The 25,735-nt window shown below is 45.6% G+C and overlaps 1 protein-coding gene across 1 annotated transcript in view; it reads right to left on the bottom strand.

Annotated features, from left to right (window-relative positions):
- The window catches only part of Ppm1h (protein phosphatase, Mg2+/Mn2+ dependent 1H), a 273,399-nt gene that overhangs the window by 121,135 nt on the left and 126,529 nt on the right, over positions 1-25,735 (bottom strand). The window contains exons 3-4 of the mRNA XM_021174330.3: positions 12,256-12,600; positions 3,111-3,223 (exon numbers count right to left, since the gene is read on the bottom strand). Coding sequence (XP_021029989.1) covers positions 3,111-3,223; positions 12,256-12,600 — 458 coding nt within the window. The remainder of the gene's footprint in view (positions 1-3,110; positions 3,224-12,255; positions 12,601-25,735) is intronic.

The following is a 25,735-nucleotide window of genomic DNA, read 5'->3' as shown; positions in this document are numbered from 1 at the left end:
CATAAATGATCATTGGACGAGCTTAATAAAATATCCGTTCCCATTGTCCTTTATGAATTATGAGCCACATGTGAGTGCCAAACCCAACCAATTAGCTATAAAACCCCAACTTTGTATTTGGGTACTGGGTTTGAGAACCACAAATATAATTTAAGCTTCCCGGGTTGCAGGATAATTTCTATTCTGTGCACCACAGCTTAATTAAGAAAATGGGTATTTATTAGGCTTTTAAAATTAGAAGTAAATGTAAAACATATTTTTATGAGCACTTAGGAAAACGGGGCCTTGTTTAAATTAATAACTTAATAGGCTCTAAGAGAGACGTCACAAAGCTCTAAGAAATGTCGCAAAGACTGGCCAAAGTAGCACGACTTAGCTTTCCAAAAGCGTCACTCCTCTCGGTTAACCTTTAGCAAGCCATGATTCTGGATGTCAGATAGTCCGATGCCGATATACTTATGCAAGCGGAAACCGAGGTCTGGAAAGTGGAACCCAGGATAAAAACTCAAGAGATGAGCACGGGGAAATGACAGGTTCCCAGACAGGGAGTTTCTGGGATGCCCAAGCCATTGTTTGCTAGGGATGTCTGTAAAGTAGCTTGGCCCCCAAGGCAAAGACTGTTAAAAAATAGAGTCAAGGCTCTGAGGAGGAGTTAGTTTTAAAAAGGACAATCAAAGCTAAAGATGTTCTAGACACTGACATGGAGATAACTCCCGAACCTTAAGTCATCTGAAGGCCTCCTTAGGAGAGGCCTGTGGCCTGGATTGTCAGTCACTTCCTTAGTGCCTAGGGCTAGGGAAATAAACTCATATTAATAAACTAGGAAGACATGGAGTATGAGCACGACCCTATGAGAGCAGACATGAGCCACCGCCTCTGCCTGCCATCTTCAACAAGTTCAGGATCTAGCACTGAACAAGAGGCCACCATCTTGCCCTCAGTGCCAGTGTACAAACTACCAATTTCTGGGTAGAAGCTGCTAAACTCCTGGGTATCTGAAGAAGGAAGTGGCAGGCAGCCATCTGGTTTCCATTCCAAGCCATGACCTTGACTGTGTGGCATGCTCACCTGCACACAGTCCCAGTGCTACCTGTTTGCTGGCTAGAGCCAGGTTTGCTCAACCCATGAGAAGCCTAATCAAACCTGGGAAGAGAAAGGACACCTTTTTCAAGGCTTCCTGCCACTCTGGCCTAGTGCTCACTCTAGCGGTCCCCCTGCCTTGTTCCTGTAAAGGTGGGATGGCCAGCTCCTCCCCAAGGCTATGAACTCCTGCTGGCTCTCATTCATTTTTGCATCCATTGTGGGAACATCTGAGCAGATGAACCTCAGTGGGCACTGGGAGGGGAGGGGCAGGAATCATGGGATAAACAGTGTCTTAAATACCCTGTCATTTACTGGGCACAATTTTACACTGAAACCCAAGATTAGCAGTGTCTCAAACTGAAAGTCCACATATCCTTCCAGAATAAATGGGCTTCTGAAAGCGCTCATCTTGCTTGGCAGTCCTTTCTCTGCTGTTTTCTGTGATCTTCAGGGGTGAAGGTCAGGAATGATGCCTCACTGGGAGAAGAGCAATGGAGACTCCTCACCTAGGTCTCCTCTTTGTAAATGGAAGGAAGATTAGAGTGGAGTTCTGGATTGCATCAAGAGGTTTAGTCTTCCAAACTACTGAGTACCAGCAAGGGGATAATCAGGTGAAAGTGAAGGTGGGGGTGGAGATGGGGGCGGGATCTGAGAAGGACTGGAGAGGCAGGGGGACAGGTCAGCGGCCCCGGGATCTAAGGAATGATGGGACCCCAAGATAGCCGCCATTGCTGGGTAATGGCCATCTACATGTTTTAGAGTCTAGCCTTTGTCATCTTCTAAACCGTCATTTTTTAAGGAAAGGTCCTGTCACACCATCAGCCACTTTGTTGCATTTATAAAAATCTGTGATGTAATCATTCCCCACGCCAATATGGAGGACTTCATTGTAAACAAGTGCCATTAATTTAGATGATTAAAGCCCAATTTATCTTCTTCCTCCCAAGTGCTATGTAAAGTAGATATACTGTACTCTATCTCATATATATACTAACCTTCCCATATGTTATATATACACTATATTTCCTATGTCATATATACACTATACTCTCTATGTTATATGTATGTATACTATACACCATATATGTCATATGTAATTCATATATATCATTTGACAAATATGTCATATAGATGGAATATAGTATATATATAGTTTATAGATAATTATTTGTGTCATCTATAACATATATATCATATAGAGTATAGTATATATGACACATGCAGAGCATAGTATAGTTTATATGTATATAATATTATATATCACCTGTTCTCTATATATATTCTCTGTATATGTCATATGACATATATGCTATATAGAGAGTATAGGATACATGACATAAGGAAAGAATAGTATATATATAGCATATGCACACATACACACATGCTTGCACACATACATTCACGCACACACACACGGAACTCTCAAAGGCATACACATAAGAGGAAAAGCATCAGGGCTCCTGGGAGGCAAATGCCAAGTTACTGTGGGGAGCTTCAGTTTGCAGGGGAGTGGCTAGGGTCTCTCCACACACTCCCTCCATTCAGCCCGGTCTTCTCCCCTCCCCTCTCTCCAGATCTCCAATATCCTGACTAGGCTATGCTTTTATTAAAAATCAGGTTCCAAAACCAAAAATCGATTTGAACATTCCTGGTTTAGATGAATTCTAGGTGCACGCACCGGCTGCGGCTATGAACAAGTCACAAGCCCTTCATGCTTCAATAGCAACCTGACTGTTCTTAAATGCATTCCTAGCCTTTAACCCCAGCACTTGGAAGGCAGAGGCATGTGGATCTCTGAGTTTGAGTCCAACCTGGTCAACAGAGCAAGTTCTAGGACAGCCAGGGCTACACAAACCAACCAATCAACCAATCAACCAACCAACCAACCAACCAAATATATTCCTATCAACATGCTTGAAGCTTAGACTTGCCACATTTAATCCCAACCAGAATAATTTTTTTCATTCTTAAATTGCTGGTAGACACTGTGAGAGAAACTGGGGGTCAGTAAGAACCGCATTGTTTACCTGCTGTCGCCAGCATTCGCCACATAGAGCTTCCCCAAAAGGCAAACCACGATGAGGGCCGTGCAGCCGCCGGAGATGTTATACGCACTCCTCTCGCGTTCGATTTGAAGGTCCTGGAGAAGAAAGTCAGAGTTAGCACGGCTGTGCAGGACTTGTGACTAAAGAAAGCCTTCCTCCCGTCAACTTGGCGCAGTCTCACAGACTGGATGTGCTTCCAGAAGGGACCAGACAGTCCTCAGAACCTAAAAGGCTTCTCTGGTGAACATGTCACAAAATACCAGACCACTGCCGACCGGAGAGTGAAACCAAAGGACACACACACAGACACACCAGGCAAACATGTAAAGAGGAAAATCTAAGCCCCAGCTAACAGACATCACAGCTTGTGGGAAATCTAGTCTGTATAGGCGGCCAGAGTTGCCAGGCGGGACACTGAATAAGCCTAGGCATGCCAAGTACCTGGACATAAAGCATGCTTTTAATACAAAGCCTGGAATAAAGAGTCCCTTTACGGCTCTATAAAAAGAGGTGACTCAAAGAATGAACTCTCTGCTCTTCACCGCAGAGGCTTCTGAACTGCTTCCTCCTCCGTAGCCACAGTTTACATGCTCCCAATGTTGGAGCAGCCTACAGATGCTTTCTCAACATCAGGCATTGCGCTAAGGGCCTTGGGTGTGCAATCCCATTATAGCCTCTTGACCATCACTATTAACAAACTGTTCAGATGCAGAGAAGTGTGGACACCACCCATAGTCACCTGGCTAGATTAGTCTCTATCTAATACTAGTTGTCCTCCAAACCAATACCTGCCACACAATGAAGCACTCGAGGGAAATTAAAAGCAGACTGACACTGATAGACAATGTCAACACAGTTCTGTGTTACTGAAAGAACCAAAAAGTCTTGTGTCTTTGGGAAAACAGGAGCTGAGTGAAATTTTCTTTCTATCCTGAAAGTCCCCCACTGGTGAGGCCGAGTGAGAGAAAAGGTAGGCTGGGTAAAAGTTAGAAGAAGGACAGAAGTGGCACTCTCGAGTGTTCAGACAGTGCTGAAGTTTTGGGTACTTTTGTGACTCCTAGACCTCAGAATTGGAGCTAGCAGCTTCAGCTGGCCTCCTCATGGAAGAGGGGAGAACATTTTGTCATCCAGCATTGGACCATAGTGGCTGTGCTCCAGGTGTTAGGAATGGGGACAAAACTAGCAATAGCTTTCCAAGCCGAGGGCACAGGCATGGATTCCACTGTCCTTGCCTGCAGGAGCATGAGACAGAAGGGCTATGAGTCCCAGGCTGACTAGGGCTGTTAATAAGACCCTGTCTAAAAAAAGGTAAATCAAGAGGTAGGAATAAAAGCCATACAGGAGGGAGAGACTAATGTAGTGGATGGGAGTCAGGTGAGGAGCTGAGGAGCCATGGTTCGGCGAGTGTGGGGGCTGGGGGAGTTTAAGAAAACAAAGGAGCCTTTTTGGGAGAGGACAGCAGCTTCAAGGGCTCCAGAGGGGTCGAGCATGAGCGCTGTTCGGTGGACTACACTGCCTTTTAGCACTTATATACTTAAATGCTCTATAAACTGTTTCGTAAAGGACTGGTAAGAGGATTAAAGTAGGTGGCATGGGGGGTGGGCCTTAGACACAGTCACAGGATCCTTCCCACAGCTTGGGAACTTCACCAATTGAGAGCAGTGGCCATTCTTGTCCCCTTCAGACCTTTGACATCTGTATCAGGCCAGTTAAATATTGCTTTAGTGAGTGTCCATGAAATGGACAAATGAAGAAATAGACTGAAAAAAAAAAATAAGGTTTGGATTCCCAAACCAACATTCTCAGCATTACCCATGAAAGGCGAAACAGAGGCTCCTATTCACAAATCCCACGTTTACCAAGCCGATGCACACCGAGATACCAACGGGGTCAGAACCCTTGCTGCGGCTGACTGCCAGCGGACTAGAGTGAAGGGTTATGACATCACGGGCCAAGGATGATAGGAAGCTCAAGGTGAGGGGTAGGAGCAGCGTGTGACTTGCTGGGGAAGTCTCTCAAGGAAGAGAGGGGAGAGAAAACACCAAGAGATTGGATTTTTCTGTTTAGCTTCTAGAGTATAAAGAACCCCTCTGTGGGAAGATTTGTTAATTTTTTTTTTTTGCATCAAAAACTAAAAAGGTTGATCTGTATATTTAAAATATGATGTATTTAATGTGTAATAAATAGATAAGCTGGCAAATCCAAGCCCACACCCAGCACCACTCTTTTTTTATATATATTAAAAAGCAGAGTTCAAGCTATGGAAATTATTCCTTCTTAAGCTTCAATCAATATTTGTTTGGCTATGTAAGTCTGAATGAAAGGAACTATTTATTAAAAATTTTTAAGCAATCCCAGCACTTGGGAGGCAGAGGCAGGCGGATTTCTGAGTTCGAGGCCAGCCTGGTCTACAGAGTGAGTTCCAGGACAGCCAGGGCTACACAGAGAAACCCTGTCTCAAAAAACCAAAAAAAAAAAAAAAAATCTTTAAGCATCCAAGTGTTTGCATGCTGCATATGGACTGGAATCTGAATGATGTTTGACAGGCTTAAGTGAATTATTAGTGCAATCCAAAAGAGGCGGGGGGGGGGGGGAGAAAGAACCTATACAAAGAATCCGTGTTAAAGGATTGTTTGTGGCAAAGAATCCCCTAGGGATCGAAGCAAACAAGCTTATTCTGGATTGTAAGTGGGAGCATGATTTATCATGTGAGAATGTCTGATTTTAAAATGATTTAATCCTGGGGCGGGGGATGAAGACAGTGTTCAACAATGAGATGTTCTGATACGGCAGTGGGGGTTCATGGTTCCTTTTAACGCCAGGGAATATTCTCCTTAGTTTATTCAGCTTATACCCTAATATCAATTAACAGCATGGTTCTCTGTGTCTGCCTGCCTGCCTGCCTGTCTGTCTCTCTCTCCATACACACACACACACACCACACTTTATTTAATTTGCTCCTGCCTTTCTGCATTTCAACTGTCTAGTCTTTCTGCATACCTCTTTCTGGATAAGCAAAGATACTTTCTTATGAAGAATGGATTCGAGTCTAACTACTTTTTAATCCAAGAAGCCCTGCTCCCACACGCATGGTCTGACCAGCCCCTCCCTCACACCTGTGAGGTGATGCACACGTGCATACACAGTAATTAGAAGTGTGTTCTCTGCCAGCACTGTCACCGGGATTGGGGTGGTGCGTTTCTGCAGACTTCATCCCCCTGAAGGATTCACTGACATTAACACACACTCTCCCATTTCTTCTAAAACTGTGTGCAACTCGAACAGATTCTAAAAATAATTGCTTCTCTCCCCTCCTCCCTAGAAGCCAAAATAGCACATGATTTTTCTTTTTCCTACCCACACCACCTACTCCTCTGTAGAAGATCAGAAAATCTCTGTACTAAAAGGAACATTAGAGGACCATCTGGGTGGCTCTTTTACTATGAGATTAAACATGGTTAATGCAGTCAATAAAGATATATTTACTGTGGAATTAACCGCCTTTCCCTTTTAAAGTCCTCAATCTTTCAAATTGGGCTAAGCGTTTTTGCACTTTAGGTTTAAAAAAAAATCACAATGTCTATTTTATTTTAAAGCCCTTGAGTCTTAGGTCTGTTTTTCACAAGCTAATGTGATGAGGAGAAAAGCTATCTATTGCTGTGTGCTAAGCAAGTGCTCCAGGACTTCTCTCCATTTTAGCTGCCAGTGAATTCCAAGATGTACATCTAGAACAACTTGCTAGCAAAACATCTACCTACTAATTCCTTCCACGTGGTCTACATGGGAAAGGGCCACCCAACTGACTCTCTGCCTGCACAATCCAGAGTCCAGATGCCCAGTGGGGGCAACTGTTACTGAGTGAAGTTGAGGTTACTCTGTTGCCAATGCTTAGACATATTATGGCCCCACTCACCTCTGAATCAAAGAAAGGAGCCAGTTCTTAAGCTGCACGGTTTTATTTGCTGTTCTTGTTGTTACTGTTGCAAGGAGCAGGGGGGTGGGGGTGGGGGAGAAAATGTGTGTAAAGTGAGGCTCATTCAACAGGAAAGAATTGCAAGGGGAAAAAAAGTATCTATTGCCCAGAATGGTTGTAATTTGATTTGAAAGTCTCAGAGATGATGCAACTCCAGGCCCAGCCTTTGTTGCTTACCAGTTCCAGGTTGTGGAAAGAAAGCTCTGCCGGTCAGCAGAAGAAAGCCAGCGGTGGGCAGTTTTAATATACCTGGCAGCTCCTCCTGGCTGGGTTATAATATGATCCTGAGCATCCTGCTAATAGTGTCAGTCACAAATAATAAGCTTCTGCATGGTTTCAGTATCCGGTCTCATCCTGGCTGAATCTGAGAACAAGGCCATCTGCCAGCTAGGCAATGAGTTTCAAAAAAAAAAAAAAAAAAAAAAAAAATCGGGGCTGTCCAATAGCGCCACCTCCTGACAGATGTGGAATTACAGACCCACTCCTTCCTAGAAGAACTTCCTGTTGCAAAGACTAAACAAAACTAAGCTTAAAGAAGCTTACATTTTTTTAAACTTACCATGAATTGCTAATTACAATTCTAGACTTTATAAAGTAGTAATTAGCTTTGGATTAATTCTTATGCTTCTATAACATCATTTTATATATATATATATATATATATATATATATATATATATATATATATATATATATATATATATTTGCCAGTACTCGAAGATGTAGTTAAAACATTGCCACTTTGGGGGGCTGAATAGATAGATGACTCAGGGATTAAGAGCACTGACTGCTCTTCCAAAGGACTGGGGCTTGGTGTTCCAGGATCCACGTGGTGTTATTCAACTATCTATACTTCAAGTTCCAAGGGGATCTGACACCTTTTTTTTTTTTTTTTTTTTTTTTGGTTACTGCACACATGTGGTGCACAGACATACATGTAGACAAAACACCCATATGCATAAAACAAAAATAAATCTCAAGGAAGCTATTTTCTCCCCTACCAAAAAAAAGTTTCTAGGACATTCTTCTCAATTGCAAAACCTTGTATGCATTGTGCTACTGGGAAAAACAGGGTCCCCTTTTAAATCTTAAGGGGACCTAAGTCTCCTCAATAAAATAATTTAGAAATAGAGTCAGAAGAAGGAAGCCTTGGGGCAATTTGTTTTGACTCTGAGAGGAAAACAACAGCTCAGACAAGCTGTAATCTTGGCAGTTGAGGAAGCAGGAGAGAGAAACCCGTGCCTTTTTGAGGTGAGGTCCAAGAAGGCTGTCAGAAGAGGAGGGGGGCTTCAGAGGAAAGTGAGGAAGATCAGAGTATCGGGGGAAATTGAGTTAGGCTTGAGGAAGAAAGAAGGAAATGGAAGGGTAGGCAGGCTGCTGGGTGGAGGCTCCACAGGCCCTGTTCTGAGGGAAGGCTTCTGCTAAGCACAGCCTTTAATTAAGTGAATGCTTACCCCTTCCTCTGTAGCCTTAGCATGCCCTCGGGGGAACCATGTCTCCCGTGAGGTAGGTGTGTGGCACCACAAGCTAGGTTAATACTTGGGGAAGGAGGAGAAAATGGGTGCAGTGTTCTAATTTTTGAGCAGATGGGCCATGTCAAGTCTCCACTCAAGGCCAAAGGTAGATTCCATTCTTTTGGCTGAGAGGAAGTAGCTTAACAGACCTCAACAAAAAAGACTGGCACTTCCATCTTTCATATGGTAAGTTAAAATACTACAGGGGCCATTTTTATTTTTTTATTTTTTCCTATGAGGGAGGGATCCAGCCTCTATGGCTTCCGAGCCCAAGAAGATCTGCCTGGCTACCTACCTAACAACACTGAAAGGAAGTGGGTGAGGATTCTAAGACTCTCTTAGCCTTCTTCCGAGCTCGAATCTTGGAGGTGGTAAGTCTAGCTTTGTTCCGATTCTTTGACCCTAGTGATGGAATCAACTTCCTCTCTGAGTCTGAAGTGTTGTCGATTTAACCCAAACATTCTTTGCTGGGTGTGTGTGTGTGTATGTGTGTGTGTGGCTGGTTAGAACTAGGACTCAGACTGTTTATCACATTCACACCTGTCACTCTGGGCCAGGAAACAACCTAGCTGCTAACCCAAGCACTGTTAGAAATCGGACTTGAACCCACATACAAAATTGGAGAGAAAGAAATTGGTTTCACTTAGCATTTCAAAAAAAAAAAAAAAGTCTCCAAGCTTTGCTTTGAGACAGAGATTCCCCCAAAACACCTCTTAGCAGGAGAACCATGGAAGAAAACAGATTTTATATGAGGTGATAGGTAACCTTTCGGCAATTATTTTGAGGGTACTTGAAACAGTTTCTACACTCTCAGTTCTGAAGCTCACCCCATGCAATCAGTGGCTAAGTTTCCAAGATTCTCCTTTCTGGAGACCACAGTTGGCTTTCTGTAGTGGAAATAGGAGGAATTGGCCCTCCCAGTAGGAAGTCAGTTCCAAGACACGCACGACACAACAAAGGAGTTGCAGAGCTAAATCTGTCCCTGACAGCATGAACGGTGAGTGTTACAGAGACCTCTGACCACCTCTCCACACATCTCACACCGGCCAGCAGCCTGAGCAAAGGAACTGCTTCAGAGAAGCACAGGGTTGTCTGTGTCACCATTGCCACCTCTGGTTCAAATCATGCCTTTTGGTTTCCTTCTGTTGGTCTAAATTTTGTGAAAACTACCCATGTACCTAGGAGGTGATCCTTGTTCTGGCTTGGGATTTCCATATACACGTTGGAGTGCTATCATCATTTTGTTACAGGCTTTGACATCATTTAGAACGTCACAGTAATGTAACTGGGAAATGGCATGATGCTAAGAGATTAGTAGCTTTTAAGGCCACAGAGGAATAAACACCACCTTCTTTCTGGGGATGAGTAGGAAAGGAAACCACGCTCTATTCTTCCTATGCCTCCTGGTCAAAAGGGTGGAATCCGCCTCTGGCTCCTGGTATAGACACAGTGGTCCACTCTGCTCCAAAGATGAGAACATTACATACTTCTCTCTATTCCCTTAGGGGCAGGTCCAGCCGGACCTGTCAATCATCTGCCCAGGAGCCTAACCCCAGGAAATTTGAGTCATATGCCAAGGTGATGGGAGGAAAAATTGTCCCTTTAATTAGCTAATGCATTTGCTACTCCCGGGAGCCCCCACTTGTCTGGGGAGCCTCAGAGATTCCCCCACAGAGCACTGTTAAACTTGCCTGCCCTCCTGAGTGTTAACTCAGAACTCCCAATTTCCCCTTCTCTCCTTCCCGTTTGCATTTCTCCCGCTGAATACCTGACCGTTTCTATTTTAGTCTTTCTTCCACTAATACTGCTTTTAGTATTTAGTACTTTCATCCAGGCCTAACAGAGTTGTTTCTTAGCAAATGCTATTGACTCAGTGGGTTGCATCAATATGACATATCCTAGGTATCTATTTACACACACACACACACACACACACACACACACACACACACACACACACTTTCACAAGAAATTTCAGACCGTCTAACGTTGGAAAACTTGACAAGTCTTGGGCGCCTTCTTGGGTATTTCACTAAGCTTTATGTTGGAAATGCTTCCCGAGCCTGGGGAGGTCTTCATCAATGCGACACTGGCCTCTAGTGGACGGATGTGAGACTACAGCAGTCCCAGGCAAAAGAAATTTGGTAGCCCCAGCAGCCACTGGCAGAAATTAAAATTCCAAGGTCACTTCTCCCCCCCCACCCCCCCCCTCACCCCCAGTTTTCAATCCCTTCTCTCTCACTGCAGGGAGAGATGACTGTCAAGTCGTTGCCTCAGTTAAACTCCACAGTTTTGTGCCTCACTTGGACATACTTGCCAACAAGCTTCTACCTCAGCCAGGGGGAACTTCGTATACCAAGGCTCTGAAGGAGTCAGTTTTTCTACCTTGACCCCCAGTTTTCCTCCTAATTCATCTTTTCCACAGGACGTGCCTTTAAACTCCTCTATAATCAAAGGGCAAATATATGCGTCCAGAGATTAAAACAGACCAAGGAAGGGTGAGCTGGAGTTATACACAGAGGTAAACTTGATCCATTAACATGTAAACTATGTTCCTTATAAACACACCAGGAACTATGTGCACTGTTGCTCAGCCTTCTCCTCTGACCAGGGCATGGGATGTGATCTTATGAAGGTGGACATTACTTTAGGTAATATGTTTCTAGCCAGCGGTGCTTTACTAGACAGCTGGCCACCAAGTTCAGGTTTTTAAAAGCACTGCTGACCTGCCTCCTGCAAGTCTTTCTAAACACCCTTAAGTAGTCCCGACTCTACCCACACACTGGTTGCCGTTTCAGGGGAGAGAATTGTTGGAACCACAACACTTGCCTCAGTAAAAACTGAAGTCAGAGCTGGGGGAGGTCACGTGGTACAAGGCATCCGTGGCCTCACTGCCAGGGAAAGGGACAGCCAGGGCCACTCTACCAGATTATATGCTCAGGAGCCCAGGCCAACATGCAGGATGCTGCATTCCTTGACCTGACTCACCCAGACAGCAAAGCACAAAGAAATCCAGGCCCTGGAAAAACAAAAGCCATGTGGATCTCTTCTCTCCCTTCCATTTTCTCCCAGCACTGTTAGACAATGTTATATCACTAACAAAGCCCCACCCCTTCCACCCCATTTCTTTGAAACAAGGTTTCATTGTGTAGCTGGCCTGGAATTAGGTATGTAAAGGAGGCTGGCTTCAAACTCAGAGATCCGCTTGCCTGCCTCTGCCTGCACCGGCTGGGATTAACCACATGTGCCACGCCAGTCATGCCCAGTTTTAAAGGAAGGGTACTTGCGACTGTTTTATTGAGCATGGTTTCCCAAACACCTGGACTCTGTACATACATAAAACAGATGGCAGTCCACACTCACATTTCAATTAATTTGAACCATACCTAACCTGGTGTCAACAGGCGTCTGACGAAACAGAAGGGAGAAGTAGAGTGTACCCTGTGCTTGCCTTCTTTCACGGTCTTAATTTCTGCTGGCAATTATTCCAGACACTGTATGTTGCTATGACTTTTAACAAGCTTTGTTGCAGAAGAGAGACAGGCAGGTGAAAGACGCCAGGAAGACCTCGGCTTCAGGGGACACCTTCCCAGCAAGGAAGTTTTGGCACGAGCTACATCAATGGCCCCGCGACACCTACCATTTCCTTGAAAGCGCTCTCCAGGGCCCCGATGACCAAACACTCATGCGGAATCTTCTTCTCAGTGAAGAAGCGCGTGGGTGGCGTACTGGGGGAGCCCGGGGCACCCACACCTCCACGCAGTGAGGCCGCGCGGGTTAGGGTCCTGCCGTGGGCTGGCGTGCTCTCTGGTTCCTCCCCCAGGCAGGTCGGGGGAAGGATGGCGGAGTTCTTCAGGATCTCCACGATGTCCTGCAGCTGTTGCGTGATGTGGTGCTGCAGCAGGCGCGATGCCACCACGGCAGCCCCTGAGCCTGCGTGACCGTCAAACAGGGACCAGTAGTGGCAGGAGATGCCTTCGGACTCCTGGGGAGAGAGGGCGACAGAAAAGAAGTGAGGACCTGTGTAGCCTCTGCCTGGCCATGCTCATCCGATTGATATCTGTCTCCTGTCTAAAAATCATGGGATCAAACATGGTGAAAACACACAGAGAAGGCCTTTGGGGTAGTCACTGCTGATACGGACATCCAGGGAATGCAGTGGTCCCAGCCTTCCCACCTAGGGCAGGGGCTCCACTCTTCAGTCAGTAACTAGGTCATTGCTTCGAGAAAATGATGTAACTAATTAGGCACCTAGGGTTTGTGATAAAATTTCATACAAAAGGTCAAGCCTGTGGGAGTCCGGCTTGAACAGCTAATTTCTTGCTTCCCTGATGTTGCAATCCCAGGCTGGGTTTGGCCCTGTAGTCTTTGGAGAAAGCCCTTTCTCCAAGTAGTAAATAAACCCGTTTTCCTCAACCCTTACCCTCTCGGATAACTGTCTGTTCTTCTGCATCCTGAGGTGTTTTGTTTTGCTTACAATTCAAGTATTCATTCATTCATTCATTCATTCATTCATTCACTCTATGTAAGTAAACTGTAGCTGTCTTCAGACACACCAGAAGAGGGCATCAGATCCCACTACAGATGTTTGTAAGCTACCATGTGGTTACTGGGAACTGAATCAGGACCTCTGGAAGAGCAGTCAGTGCTCTTAACTGCTGAGCCATCTCTCCAGCCCCAACCTGAGTACTTAAGACTTGCTTTTCCCCTAGCCCTGAAAATCCAGTAGAGTCCATGCAACATGCAACAGGTAAGTCTGCTTTTTCAATGTCCCCCTGCCTCAGTTTCCCACATGATGTCATCTATGTGCAGTCTGTGTGCCTTCCTCTATCATGGATTTAGTTCATGCCAGCCCCCTCCTGTGTCTGTGAGTATGTGCATATGGGCCTCTGTGTGTGTGTGTATGTATATGTATGTGTGTGTGTGTGTGAGATTTCCACCTTAATTTTTTCCAAAGGAATGGTTTTAAATTTGGGGTGTCTATTGTGTGTGGTTGTGTGTTTGTGGGTGCCCAGAGGTCAGAGGCATAGATCTTCCCGGAGCAGGACTTGTAAGCAGTTACTAGGTGTCTGAATTGGAAGCTGGGAACAGAGCTTGGATTCTTGTCTACACTCTTAACTGCTGAGCTGTCTCTTGTATTTTTGGAGACAGGGTCTCTCACTGAGTTTGAAGCTCACAGGAACCTAGGGTTCTCTTTTTAGCTAGCCTGGCTAGGCTAAAAGCCATCTTCCCTGCCCCTGCCAGAGGCTTCCTAGAAGTCTTCAAGGTAGAACCACACAATTACATTGCACATGCAAGCTAGGCATTGTGGCTGACACCTGTAATCCTATCACCCAGAAGGTGGAGATGGCTGAGTAGGTGAGTTCGGCTCCTGTCTTAAAAAGCTCCTAAAACACACAGGGGTAAGATGTATATAACAGGCACTGTTGTAGATGGCATGATAAAAGACTAGTTATAAAAAGGTATAGGCATGGGTTGTTTTTTTTAATAATCCAGGATGAAATCACCCAAATCAACATGAGGGCAGCGGTACAGGAAGAGGTTCTTGGTACTGTGAGGCCTAGGTTGAGAGCTTCAGAGAAGTTCATCTGTAAGGGGGGGGGGCACAGTGCTAGACAATAGCAACAGCGGGTGCAGAGACTGTGGCAGGAAGACACACACATGAGAGGAAACCAGACCATGGTCATGTGACTCCACGGGGTTGTGAGGCAGGAAAGGAGGGAGAGCGATTCGATTGCGTGACTTCGTGGAGGAGTGTTAAAGCCACTGGTCCCTACTGTATGTTTTAACCCACGAGTCCCCAAAGGCCGTATTGCTCAAGCTATGTGGTGAAGACTAAGAGAGAGGAGCCTGGGAGTGAGGATTCCGGCTATGAATCTGTGCCCAAAAAAGAATTAGATCAACTTCAGACAGAAGCACAATGCTCTTAAAGCACTGTAGAGCAGAAGTATAATTGTATAGCAGAATCAACCGGAAACCAAACTCAGGACCAAGGGTAACAGAAAGACAAATGCCTCAAGGAGTAGACGTTTGCATGCTAACCCCACTTCCCCACACATTGGCTGGGTGGGGGATGGTACTGGGTCAGGTAATGATCTGGCAGTCAAAGATGTGTATCTGATTGCCATGATGTCCTGACATGAGTTGAAGCGGATGTTATCTTGTGAAGGAGGAGCTAAGGAGACTATTGTCTTAGTTAGGGTTTCTCTTCCTGCACAAAACATCGTGACCAAGAAGCAAGCTTATAGTTTACACATTGCTGTTCATTACCAAAGGAAGTCAGGACTGGAATTCAAGCAGGTCAGGAAGCAGGAGCTGATGTAGAGGCTATGGAGGGATGTTACTGGCTTGCTCAGCTTGCTTTCTTACAGAACTCAAGACCACCCCAGGAACCACCCACAGTGGGCTGAGCCCTTCCTTCTTGATCACTAGTTGAGGAAATGCCCTACATATGGATCTCATGGAGGCATTTCCTCAAGGGAGGCTCCTTTCGCTGTGATAACTCCAGCTTGTGTCAAGTCGACACACCAAACCAGCCAATATAACTAACTATACACAATGTGTGTTGACCGACAGCTATGCACGGTGTGCAAAGTGCAGGCAGTACTATTACCACATGACCTCCGTGAGTCACTTAGGCCAAAGGAAGGGCCACCCTAGAGGACCATAGAATACAGAAACAGATCAGTGTGTCTAGAGAAAGTAGGGGAAAACCTGGCTTTATTGAAATAACACAGATGATGGGGACTCAGAGGTGACAGGGCCTGCCAGCTTGGGCACAGCCGGTACCTAGTGGCAATGAGAGAGTTGGGAAGCCTGCTTCTCCAGTATCTCCCCTCCCTCCTGCTTACTGGTGACTGGGACAGTGATAGGATCTGTACACACCAGTTCCCACACTGTCTTGAGACAGAGGTTATCTTTCTCCCTTGCCCCTGTTCTTCTCTCTTCCTGCCTGGGTCTCAGGACCAATGCCAGAAAGCAGGGTTAGCCCCTTGCAATCAAGCATGTCTGAAATACATAGGCCTGGGGTGGTATGGTGAGAAGTCAGAAGCTCCTGGGCTTTGGTAGCCTTGCTAGGGAAGCCACAAGCGCTGTATTGTTCTGCCTTTGGGTTTCTTGCCATGTGGGCCTCATGGCATTTGGGTAGACATGTTTGTCAGCTTCTATAACAAGAGCTGAGGCCACAGAGAAGAAAGGGTGGTGTGTTTATACAGTATTCTGGAACATGGCAGGTAAAAGAGAGAAAGGAAAATACAGAATAAACCAGGTGCAGGCACCGAGAAGGATTTTAAGTAGGCGGGAACCTGGGACAAGCTGAGCCCAGGTCAGGGTTCTCAGTTTGGGGGTACCTACAAATAGAATTCAGAGAGTCCATGAATCTTCATCTTCACAAACCTCCCATCTTTAGACCCTCCTTTCGGGCTACAGAGCAGTGGTGATTTCAGCAGTGCTGTCCCTTGCCCAAAGAACCAGCAGGACCGTCTTCTCAAGCACCCTGATTACTCTTTACCTAGCCGCTACTCTGAGAGTAACAAAGTAACCAGCTCCACACCTAAGTTGACACTTTTTGCTACATGGATGAGAGGCATAATGCCATATCGGGAATAGCTAAGTCTTGGGAATCACCTCATTCTAATTGATTGAGTTACTTTAATTACTTCAAGTAATTTATTCCCTTGGCACAGCTATGTATTTTTACTTTTTTAATTGTAAAGAGTTAGTGTGAGTGTGTGTAAATGTGCATAGATGCCACAGGGTGTATGTGCAGGTCAGAGGGTAACTTAAGGGGGTTGGTTCTCTCCTTCTACCTCGTTGGGCCAGGTTCTCTCTTGTTCTTGCTGTGTCGCGTGACTGTGTTTGTGTGTTGGCCTGAGAACCTCTGGGTGATTTCCCCATCATGCCACGAGGGCACTGGGGCTAGAGATATGTACCACCGTATCTGGCTTTTCACATGAGAATGTTCTCAGGTTCAGGCTTGAATGGCAAGCACCCGCTGAGTGATTAACTCATGGCATCTAAAAACATAAACACTGGCTGGAGGGACTGCTCAGTGGCTAAGAGCCTGTCCGGCTGGCTTTCCCTGCAGTCACAGCAGGACGCTTCAGGTACCTGCACCTCAGGCCCCACGGACTCTGATGCCCTCTTGTGGACTCTATGGGTACTTGCACTCACACATGCACACTCCCACCGGTGATATGTATGCATCACCGTCATCATTGAAACAAACAATAAAAATCCCAACATATCCCTGGTAAGTCTGGCCTAATGTCACCAAGCTACACGAAAAGTTAAGGGTCCCTTCCTTCTGGCTGTGCTAAGGGAAAGCAAGCAGGGATGTGCCTGCTCATGGAGGCAGCAGCCATACCAGCATACGTGGGCTATCTCTGACCAAAAGGAGCTTTCTCCTTTATGAAGGAGGAAGGCCAACACCTACCAGGTATTTGATTGGCCACTAGAAACTAATGGTGATCTAGGGCCATCACTATGGTCTCCAAGAGTCCTTCCACTACTGATCTGGATAGCCCTTCCCCTGAGCTCGGTCACCTTCTCATTAGACAGCCTCAGCACCAGGAGAAAGGGGCAGAATGAGAAGCCGACGCTCACTGCTGTCAGCTAGACCTGATCTCTCTCAGCTCTCACGCTTGGTGTGTCACAGTTGGATCTGAGGTCCCAAGATCTCGAAGGAGCTCCGTGGACCCCAACGCCACACTGCCAGTTCAGAGCCTCATGGTTCGACACGATCCATATGAGGCACACAGATGCATCCTTAATCTGACCTTCCCTTCTCAGTGTCTGTAAAAGAAGGCACCCCCTCCTGCGGAAAGCAGACTGAACTGTGGGGAACCAGAGCCTTTCAAGGTGACCTGGAACCATTCATCTGCCCTGCCTACCCTGGCCCTGTGTTATCCTGCTGGTGGCCCTGTACTCTGCTCCTGAAGCAGTAAACTGATGGTCTGCTGCAGGTGGGCAGGAAGCTGCGGTTTCCACCTGCTGAGTGTATGGAAGGATAAGGAGAGGAGTGGATGCCACAGCTCCATGCAGTGTCCTCTGTCCCTGCTGTCCACACCTGCTCACAGTGAAGGTGCTGTCCATGTGAGGAGGAGGAAGAGGAGGAGGAGGAGGGGTGCCTGCCTCCTCAGTGTGGCCTCAGCTCAGCCTGGGCTCTGTGCGCCAGGTTCTACTTCTACAGCAAACAAATGAGGTCTCATGTCTCCCCTTACCAACAGCCCAGCAATCAGTGGTGTGAACATTCCAACCTGCCTCGGGAGTTTAAAAAGTTGCTGTGTGTAGCTTGCCTAGAATTCATGAGGCCCTGGGTTCGGTCCCCAATATAGCTATAAAATAAATAAAAGTTCGGTAAGATATTTATTCCTTTTCAAGTGAAAAATTTAGAATGAGATAAAACAAAATAAATTCTATCTATGTCTAGAATTTTGTACTGTATAATCTTGGGAAATTTCTGTCTTCCTTCTTTTCTTTTTTCTTCTCTCTCTCCCTTCCTTCCTTCCATTCATTTATTTATTTATTTATTTATTTATTTATTTATTTATTTTTCCTTTTGACAGGTTTTTGCTATGTAGCTCTGGCTATCCTGGAACTCACATACAGATCAGGCTGGCCTTGAACTCACAGAGATCCTCTTGCCTCTGTCTCCCAAGTGCTAGGATTAAAGGTAAAAGCCATCCGTCTGGATGTGCCACTGATGGTCATTGGTAGTGACTCTCTCGGTAGAGTGTGGAGATGATACCAGTGTAGAAGTTCTACATCTAAAAATCCACAGCCTCCTGATTCACAGGGAATGTGAATGTTCTTGAGTTTTGTATTTTTTTTTTCTTCAAAGATTTATTTATTTATTTTATGTGAGTGCACTATCACTGTCCTCAGACACACCAAAAGAAGGCATTGGATCCCATTACAAATGGTTGTGAGCCACCATGTGGCTCCTGGGAATTTATCTCAGGACCTCTGGAAGAGCAGTCAGTGTGCTTAACTGCTGAGCCCTCTCTTCAGCCCCAAGAGACAGTCTTAATGCTACATTTTAACACAGGCCCTTCCTGTTTTTGTTCCAGATAGGCAGGAGTCAACCTCATTTTACCAAGAAAAACAGAATGTAGCCCTTCCCTGAAATATGAAACTGTGGAATTTGGTAAAAACAAAACAAAACAAAAACAAGAAGGAAAAAAACCCACTTAGGTGTATAAAAAAAATTAAGGGCATTTAAATAAGGCAAGTAAAATATTTTAAAAATAAACAATTTAAGTTACATACTAAATAAATTACTTCATTTAACAACAACAATCAATCTTATATGTAATTTATATACACATATATGGCCACACCTACTTTGTGAGGAAAAGGCTGGGGTTTGGCTCATTTGTTAAAGTACCTGCCTGGCCTGTATAAGGTGGTCTAGGGCTCAACTCTCAGCACCACACAAACAAAACTGAAGGAACACATCCATAGCCCAATAATAGAAGATTCCAGAAGGTGACAAATGGGAGGTTTAAAGTTCTTAGTTCGCCTTGAGGCTTTCTTTATACCCTCTTCTCTCAAAATCATGAGAAATTAACTTAACAATTTTGATTATTCCTTGGCATGGGGAGCCCATGCCATTAATCCCAGCACTTAGGAGTTCGAGGCTAGCCTGGTCTACAGAGTGAGTTCAGGACAGCCAGGGCTACACTGGGATGGGAAACCCTGTCAAAAAAAAATAATTAATAAAAAATAAAAATAAAAAATTAAAATAAAAAGAAAAAATTTAAAAAGTATTTTCTTTCCTTTCTTTTCTTTATTCATATGTAAAGTTATAACAAGGGGGTTTAGCTCGAAAGTGACCTTGGTTCTTCGAGCAAAACTAAAACTGTATAAACGAAATTACCGAACAGGAAACTGGAGTAATTTCAGACAGACTGCATACTGACTGGGTCAGGGCACAGTGGGAGCTATCCTGTGTGCCCTCATCCTGTGTGCTGGCATCCTGGTGAACCTCAGGCATGTGCGCGCGCACGCATGTGTGTGTGTGTGTGTGTGTGTATGTGTGTGCGCGACACACACACACACACACACACACACACACACTGAGAACCACGGGGAAGCAACGAGGTACCGGCCTGGATCCATGGGGTGCTGACAAAGAAAGGGGGTGGGGCTCAGATATATCCACAAACACTTCCTGTGCTGCCCGCAGAAATACTGACTTGTAAGGCAGGAAGCACACAAGAACCCAGGGTAAGCTTTGTTTACACAGCTTAAAGACAGGCAGGCTGGGCCTTCTCACTCACTCAGAGTTATATAACTCAAACCGACTCTTCCACTGGATGCTCTCCTTGGGAAGCACCCACTCAAGGATCCTTTCACATTCTCCGGTAAAGATGGAGACCTTAAGTGCTCCTACTTCCCAGACACTGACACTGGCGCCCTCGTGTGGTAGGAGGTGGGATACTTCTGGGGCGCACACAAACTGCTGCAGACTTGATTTGCTTCATTCGATTCATTAACCGGGCTCCTGTGGCCTCAACTAACCAGCGTGGCGGATGATACTAGCAAAGTTGAAACTAAATTACGCCTCAGAGTTAAAGTTTTCTGCAGGAAACTGTTGACAGAAAACACAAGCAATTAAGCACGTGTCTACATTGACATTGCTCTCAGTAAGGACAATCTAACCACGTCTGATCACAAGCACACATTGCTCGCCACAACACTCCAGCAGACGCCAGGAATACCAGCCGGACCTGAACTTGCTGTTGTGACCGACACAGTTGGGTCCTGACATATTAGCTACTAATAACAGAATATCTTCGCTCTTCACACAATATATATATATATATATATATATATATATATATATATATATATATATATATATATTTAACAGATGGTTGAGCCTCTGCTAATCTGGAAATAGTTGTCCTAAAGGAAAGGAGTATCTCTTTGGATTCTGTACATTTGATATTTGTTTCTCCCTGCCTTGTAACTGATTCAAGTATTTACAGAAGCTGGGACGGGGCCATACCAACAGCAGGGAAGAGCATCCCTCACGCAGAGATCTGCAGTCCCACTCTGAATGAGGTCCCACAGTTGATTTCAGAAACAGCTCATCGTGAGTCTGGAGGGCAGCTGGCTTTCCCCCTCCTCATCACCATGTCCCACAGGAAACATGGCAACCGCATGCTCCCACATGTCCACTCTGTAACGTGTCCAGCCAGTTTTCAAAACATCAAAGCCAGCACGAGAACTCGGAGTCCACAGTGGCTCGCTCCTGAAGCCACTCCATGCCTGGGGCTGGCAACCCATAGCTTCCCAGCAGACTCTCCCAGTTAACACATGGGTGAAGCAGGCAGGCTCGAGGCGGTTGAGTAACTCCGGACAAGCCCACCTCAGGCCCACATGCCACCGCTGTCCTGTCTGTTACAGCCTTGCCACATTTACTTCTTCCTTTTTTTTTTTTTCTTTTATTTTTGAAGAGAAAATAAAGAAGCAACTTTTTTAAAGGTTATTTACATAATTTTTCCATCACTGGGGAAAATAATCTAGATTTTTTTTTTTTATCTCAGTGAGGACGTTGCTTCGTTGTCATGAGCTATTGAAGGAGAAGCTCCCACTTACGAACTACATAGTTCCCCCACAGCGGTAGGGGGAACTATGTTCTATATATATATATATATATAACTATATAGTTCTATATATAGGTAGACTCACCATGCCGGTAGGGAGATGCGGAGGAGCCCAGTCTGAGGTGAGTTCTCAGCTACTCCACAAGTCAGTACCTTTCCAGTGACTCTGACATCGGTCCTCTGAAGACCCGGTGGTCACGTAATCCCTACTCAGCATCACCCAGAATTCTTTAGTCTCCGAAACTAACAGATAAGAGTTTTAGGGCCGGGCGTGGTGGCGCACGCCTTTAGTCCCAGCACTCGGGAGGCAGAGGCAGGCGGATTTCTGAGTTCGAGGCCAGCCTGGTCTACAAAGTGAGTGCCAGGACAGCCAGGGCTACACAGAGAAACCCTGTCTCGAAAAAACCAAAAAAAAAAAAAAAAAAAGAGTTTTAAGGAGGGCTGGAGAGATGACTCAGCAGTTAAAGGCACAGACTGCTCTTCCAGAGGACCTGAGTTCAATTCCCAGCAACCACATGGCGGCTCACAAGCATCTGTAATGGGATCCGATGCCCTCTTCTGGTGTGTCTGAAGACAGCTACAGTGTGCTCACGTGCATAAAGTAAATAAATCTTAAAAAAAAAAGAGTTTTAAGGAAACAGCTGCCCTACCTCTTCACAGGGAGCAGGGGTTGGGGGAGGGGTGGGGAATCTAAGTGGATAAACAGAAAGCTTACATTTTCTTGACTTGCACAGAACAAGAGGAAAAGGGGTAGATTAAAGGCCATCCCTACTGTTTTCTAAGCCACATCTCTGCAGGGAGTGCACTGCCGCGAGTACCAAGAACAAAACACTGAGACCAGAAGCAACTTTTATGTGACGGCTTTGTGGCTGGAAGAGCGGCAGGGGAGAGGGTTATGGGAGGAATGGCAGCCTGCAGCTCAGAGTTAACAGGCCGTGTTCTGGCCTTTTCTTCTCCTCTCGGAGTGTGTTCCTGCCTGCCTTGGACTCCTACAAGGTCGGTCGCCCAGTCCTCTGCTGAGAAGGATAATCAGCTCCCACCCCCTGCGGAACTCAGCCTGATGCTGCAGCCATCTCCTGTTATTGTAATTAGACACTGAACTAACAGATACTGGAATCACTGGGTGCTTCTCCCTAAATTAAACAACGTAAGGGAGGGCGGGGTGCACTTAAGAAAATGACCTTAGAGTACATGTGTCCCTGTGGGTACTCTCAAGCTCAAAACCATCCCCACTTCAAAGAAGAAGCCGTGTGTGTGTGTGTGTGTGTGTGTGTGTGTGTGTGTGTGTTGTGTGTGTGTGTGTGTGTGTTGTGTGTGTGTGTGTGTGTGTGTGTGTGTGTGAGAGAGAGAGAGAGAGAGAGAGAGAGAGAGAGAGAGAGAGAGAGAGAGAGAGAGTGTGAGTGAGTGAGTTCTATGTAGCTCTGACTAGCCTGGCACTTGCTATGTAGGCTGGTCTGGTCTGCCTCCCAAGTGCTGAGGGTGTGTATCACTGTGCCCAGCCTGGCATGTACTTCTTCACTCTAAGGTTTTTAGATGCCCAGAAGGGTAACTTCCTTCCTTCTTTGGAGGGCACTGTAGTAGGATCATTCACTTTTACCTCATTCCTGGGATTGGGCCCTTGGGGGCTGCCAAGCACAAGCCCTCGGCACATCCATGTTTACACATGATGGTGATCTCTGTGATAAATGAGAACTCTTTAAAGGCTTCCAAATCAAAGCAAAGAAAGTCGAGAAAACCCATAATCCTGCTCGCTTCTTTGAATCTCAGTCTAGTTTAAGTAAAAGGTTCCCCAGTGGTAGGCAAGGGGTTACACGTTATTCTCAACACCTCAAAGATACCTGGCAGTGTTTTTCCTAAAGAGCAACCCTCAGAACCATCCCTGAGGATGCGAGCACTTCCAGACCCCCTTCTCTCCCGGCTGCCTGCACTTGAGTGGCCATCGGAGGCACAGGGATGCTAAGGTTTGCACACTGCAGGAGGATCCATTACCCATCTGCCTTTTTGAGAGCTTTATGGCTTTCCATACACAGACTGTACTCAAGTGGTCCAGGCATGAGCAGAGCCCCACCTCCCTTGGGATGGATGAGGCTCTTCTCTTTACAACCACTTCAGCAGACAGCCAGCTTCTTGGCCTTCTGGCTGAGACCACGTGTAAGTAAGATTTCTCCTCTTCAGTCTTCTAAGGTGGGTTCCAACCTTCCTAACGCTGCGACCCTTTACACAGTTCCTCGTGTTGTGACGATCCCCGAACATGAAATTATTTTCACTGCTACCTAATAACCGTAATTTTGCTGCTGTTATGAATTGCAATGCAAGAATTTGTGTTTTCCCAAGGTAACCACACATGTGCGAGGGGTCATTTAACTCCCCCGAGGTCTTAGGTAACAATACATGTAAAGGGGTCATTTGACTCCCCCAAGGGGTTGCAACCCACAGGCTGAGAACCACTGTTCTAGAGAGAACAATTATTTCTTATGAAGCATATCACCAATGAAGTAACTGACCAATGAAATGAAGCCTGCACACACCATACAGAAACCCCATTTAATGACAGTCCCTTGCTTTCCTTCCAACTATTATTTTCAGCTTTCAAACTTCTTTTACTTCCGAATGCACATCTTCTTTTAAGTTTGACGACTTCTTTCCAACATGGGTTCTCCGATTTCTGAAGTCCGACTTCACACGTGGATGGAACCAGAAATCAATCTGTGGCTTCCCTCTCAAAGTGAGGCGCCACTGTTAGGCTTTCAGTCGAAGATGAGAGAGTGCTGCTGACTGCACTATGGCTGTCCTAGAACTCGCTCTGTAGCCCAGGCTGGCCTCAGACTTTCAGAGATTCCCTTGCCTCTCTGCCTTCTCAGTGCTGGGATTAAAGGTGTGCACCACCACACCAGGCTCGAAAGGTTGACTTATTATTTTTTTTTTTAAAAAGGCTTAAGTTGATCTCCTTGGCTGGAAGATTACTGTATTAATGGGATCAAAATTAAATTTTTATGCCAGGTAGTAATTACCTACAGTGAGAAAAGTCACCTCATTGTGACCTGTGAATCCTGTTGTCAGTATAAGAGACACCCTCACATACAAAGGCATAGCTTGGCTATACATCTGACGTTGCTGACAATGCACAGCTATAATAATTTTTGCTTCTTGCCGTACAATTCTATACTATCAAATAAGAGGCTTCGGGTGTTCGTCAGTCTCTAAGGAAGTTGTACATATTACATAATACATGAAGCGCTTTGCAGACATGCACTTCAGGTTTACCAAGTTCACACAGAGGCCGAAAAAGGAGGGAGAAGTTAAACCTTTGTATTGACCCATGTAACCCTCTTTGCTGTTCTTCCTGTTGGTCAGCATTATATCCGCAGGGAGTTAATAAAGCTGTTATTGATCCAGTTGTTCCATTTTTGCCTTATAATATAATGGCCCATTTTCCCATCCACATCTCCTTCACCTTTATGTGACCTATGCCATAATGGTCTCTTTCTTCTCTATACCGAACAACTCCTTCTTGTGTTGGCTTTAATGAGAATGACCCGCATAGGCTTGTAGATTTGAATACTTGGCCATGGTAGAACTGTTTGAGAAGGAGTAGGAGGTGTGGTCTTGTTGGAAGTGTGTCACTTTGGGCGGGCATTGAGGTTTAAAAGCTCACAGCATTCCCAGTTAGCTCTCTGCCTCGCTATGCCTCATGCTTGTGGATTAGATACAAGCTCTCAGCTACTGCTCCAGCACCATGCCAGCCTCTGCCTGCTTCCATTCTCCCTGCCTAACCTTGAGCCTCAAATTAAATGGTTTCTTTTATAGTTGTTTCGTGTGTCATGACAATAGAAAGGCAACTAAGACGCCTTTCTTCTTGGATTATTTAAGTCTTGTCTCTATCTTGCACTTTTTCTCTCACCTTCTTTGTTTCTTTGGTTTTTTTTTTTTTTTGTTTTTTTTTTAAATATAGTTACATTTCAGCTTTAGTCTTTGAACTTGTAACTCCTGAAATCTTAAACTCCCTAGGCTTGCTTGTGAGCTGCGATGGTGGATGGGCATGGACAGAATTAAGCTCCAGGCACCGCCTCCATCTACTCTCTAACCCTTCCTGAGGCATCTGTCCAGCACAGAGTGTCGGAAGCCTCCGCAAATCCCAACTCCTCCTTACCTCAGGCAGTTAGCAGTCTGTGCACTTCAGCTATTCCTTCTCAAATCAGCTCTTCTGGCTCCTCCCTCTAATATTACTCTGCCTCATTCTGATCTAGCGCCATCTCTCACCTGCTGTGTGGGAGCCTCTTAGCTCGTATCCCAGCATCCTCTGACCACTGTCTTCCTAATTCATCTTGTCACGGCTAAAGCCATTTGGTCAAAGTCCCAGCTTGTTATGACATCTGATAGATGTCATGTCTAACACTCGCTGCTCCTGTCTTCCTATAATGGTCCTGGCAGAAGTGAAGGCACTCTAAAGAGACGCCCTCTGCCTTTCCCTTCTGCTGTTTAATTACTGAGACAAAGAACCAAAAG

Source organism: Mus caroli, unplaced genomic scaffold (assembly GCF_978045245.1).
Source record: "Mus caroli unplaced genomic scaffold, Mus_caroli_1 scaffold_9, whole genome shotgun sequence".
Lineage (NCBI taxonomy): Eukaryota > Metazoa > Chordata > Mammalia > Rodentia > Muridae > Mus > Mus caroli.
This window is presented reverse-complemented; position numbering and strand designations above follow the sequence as displayed.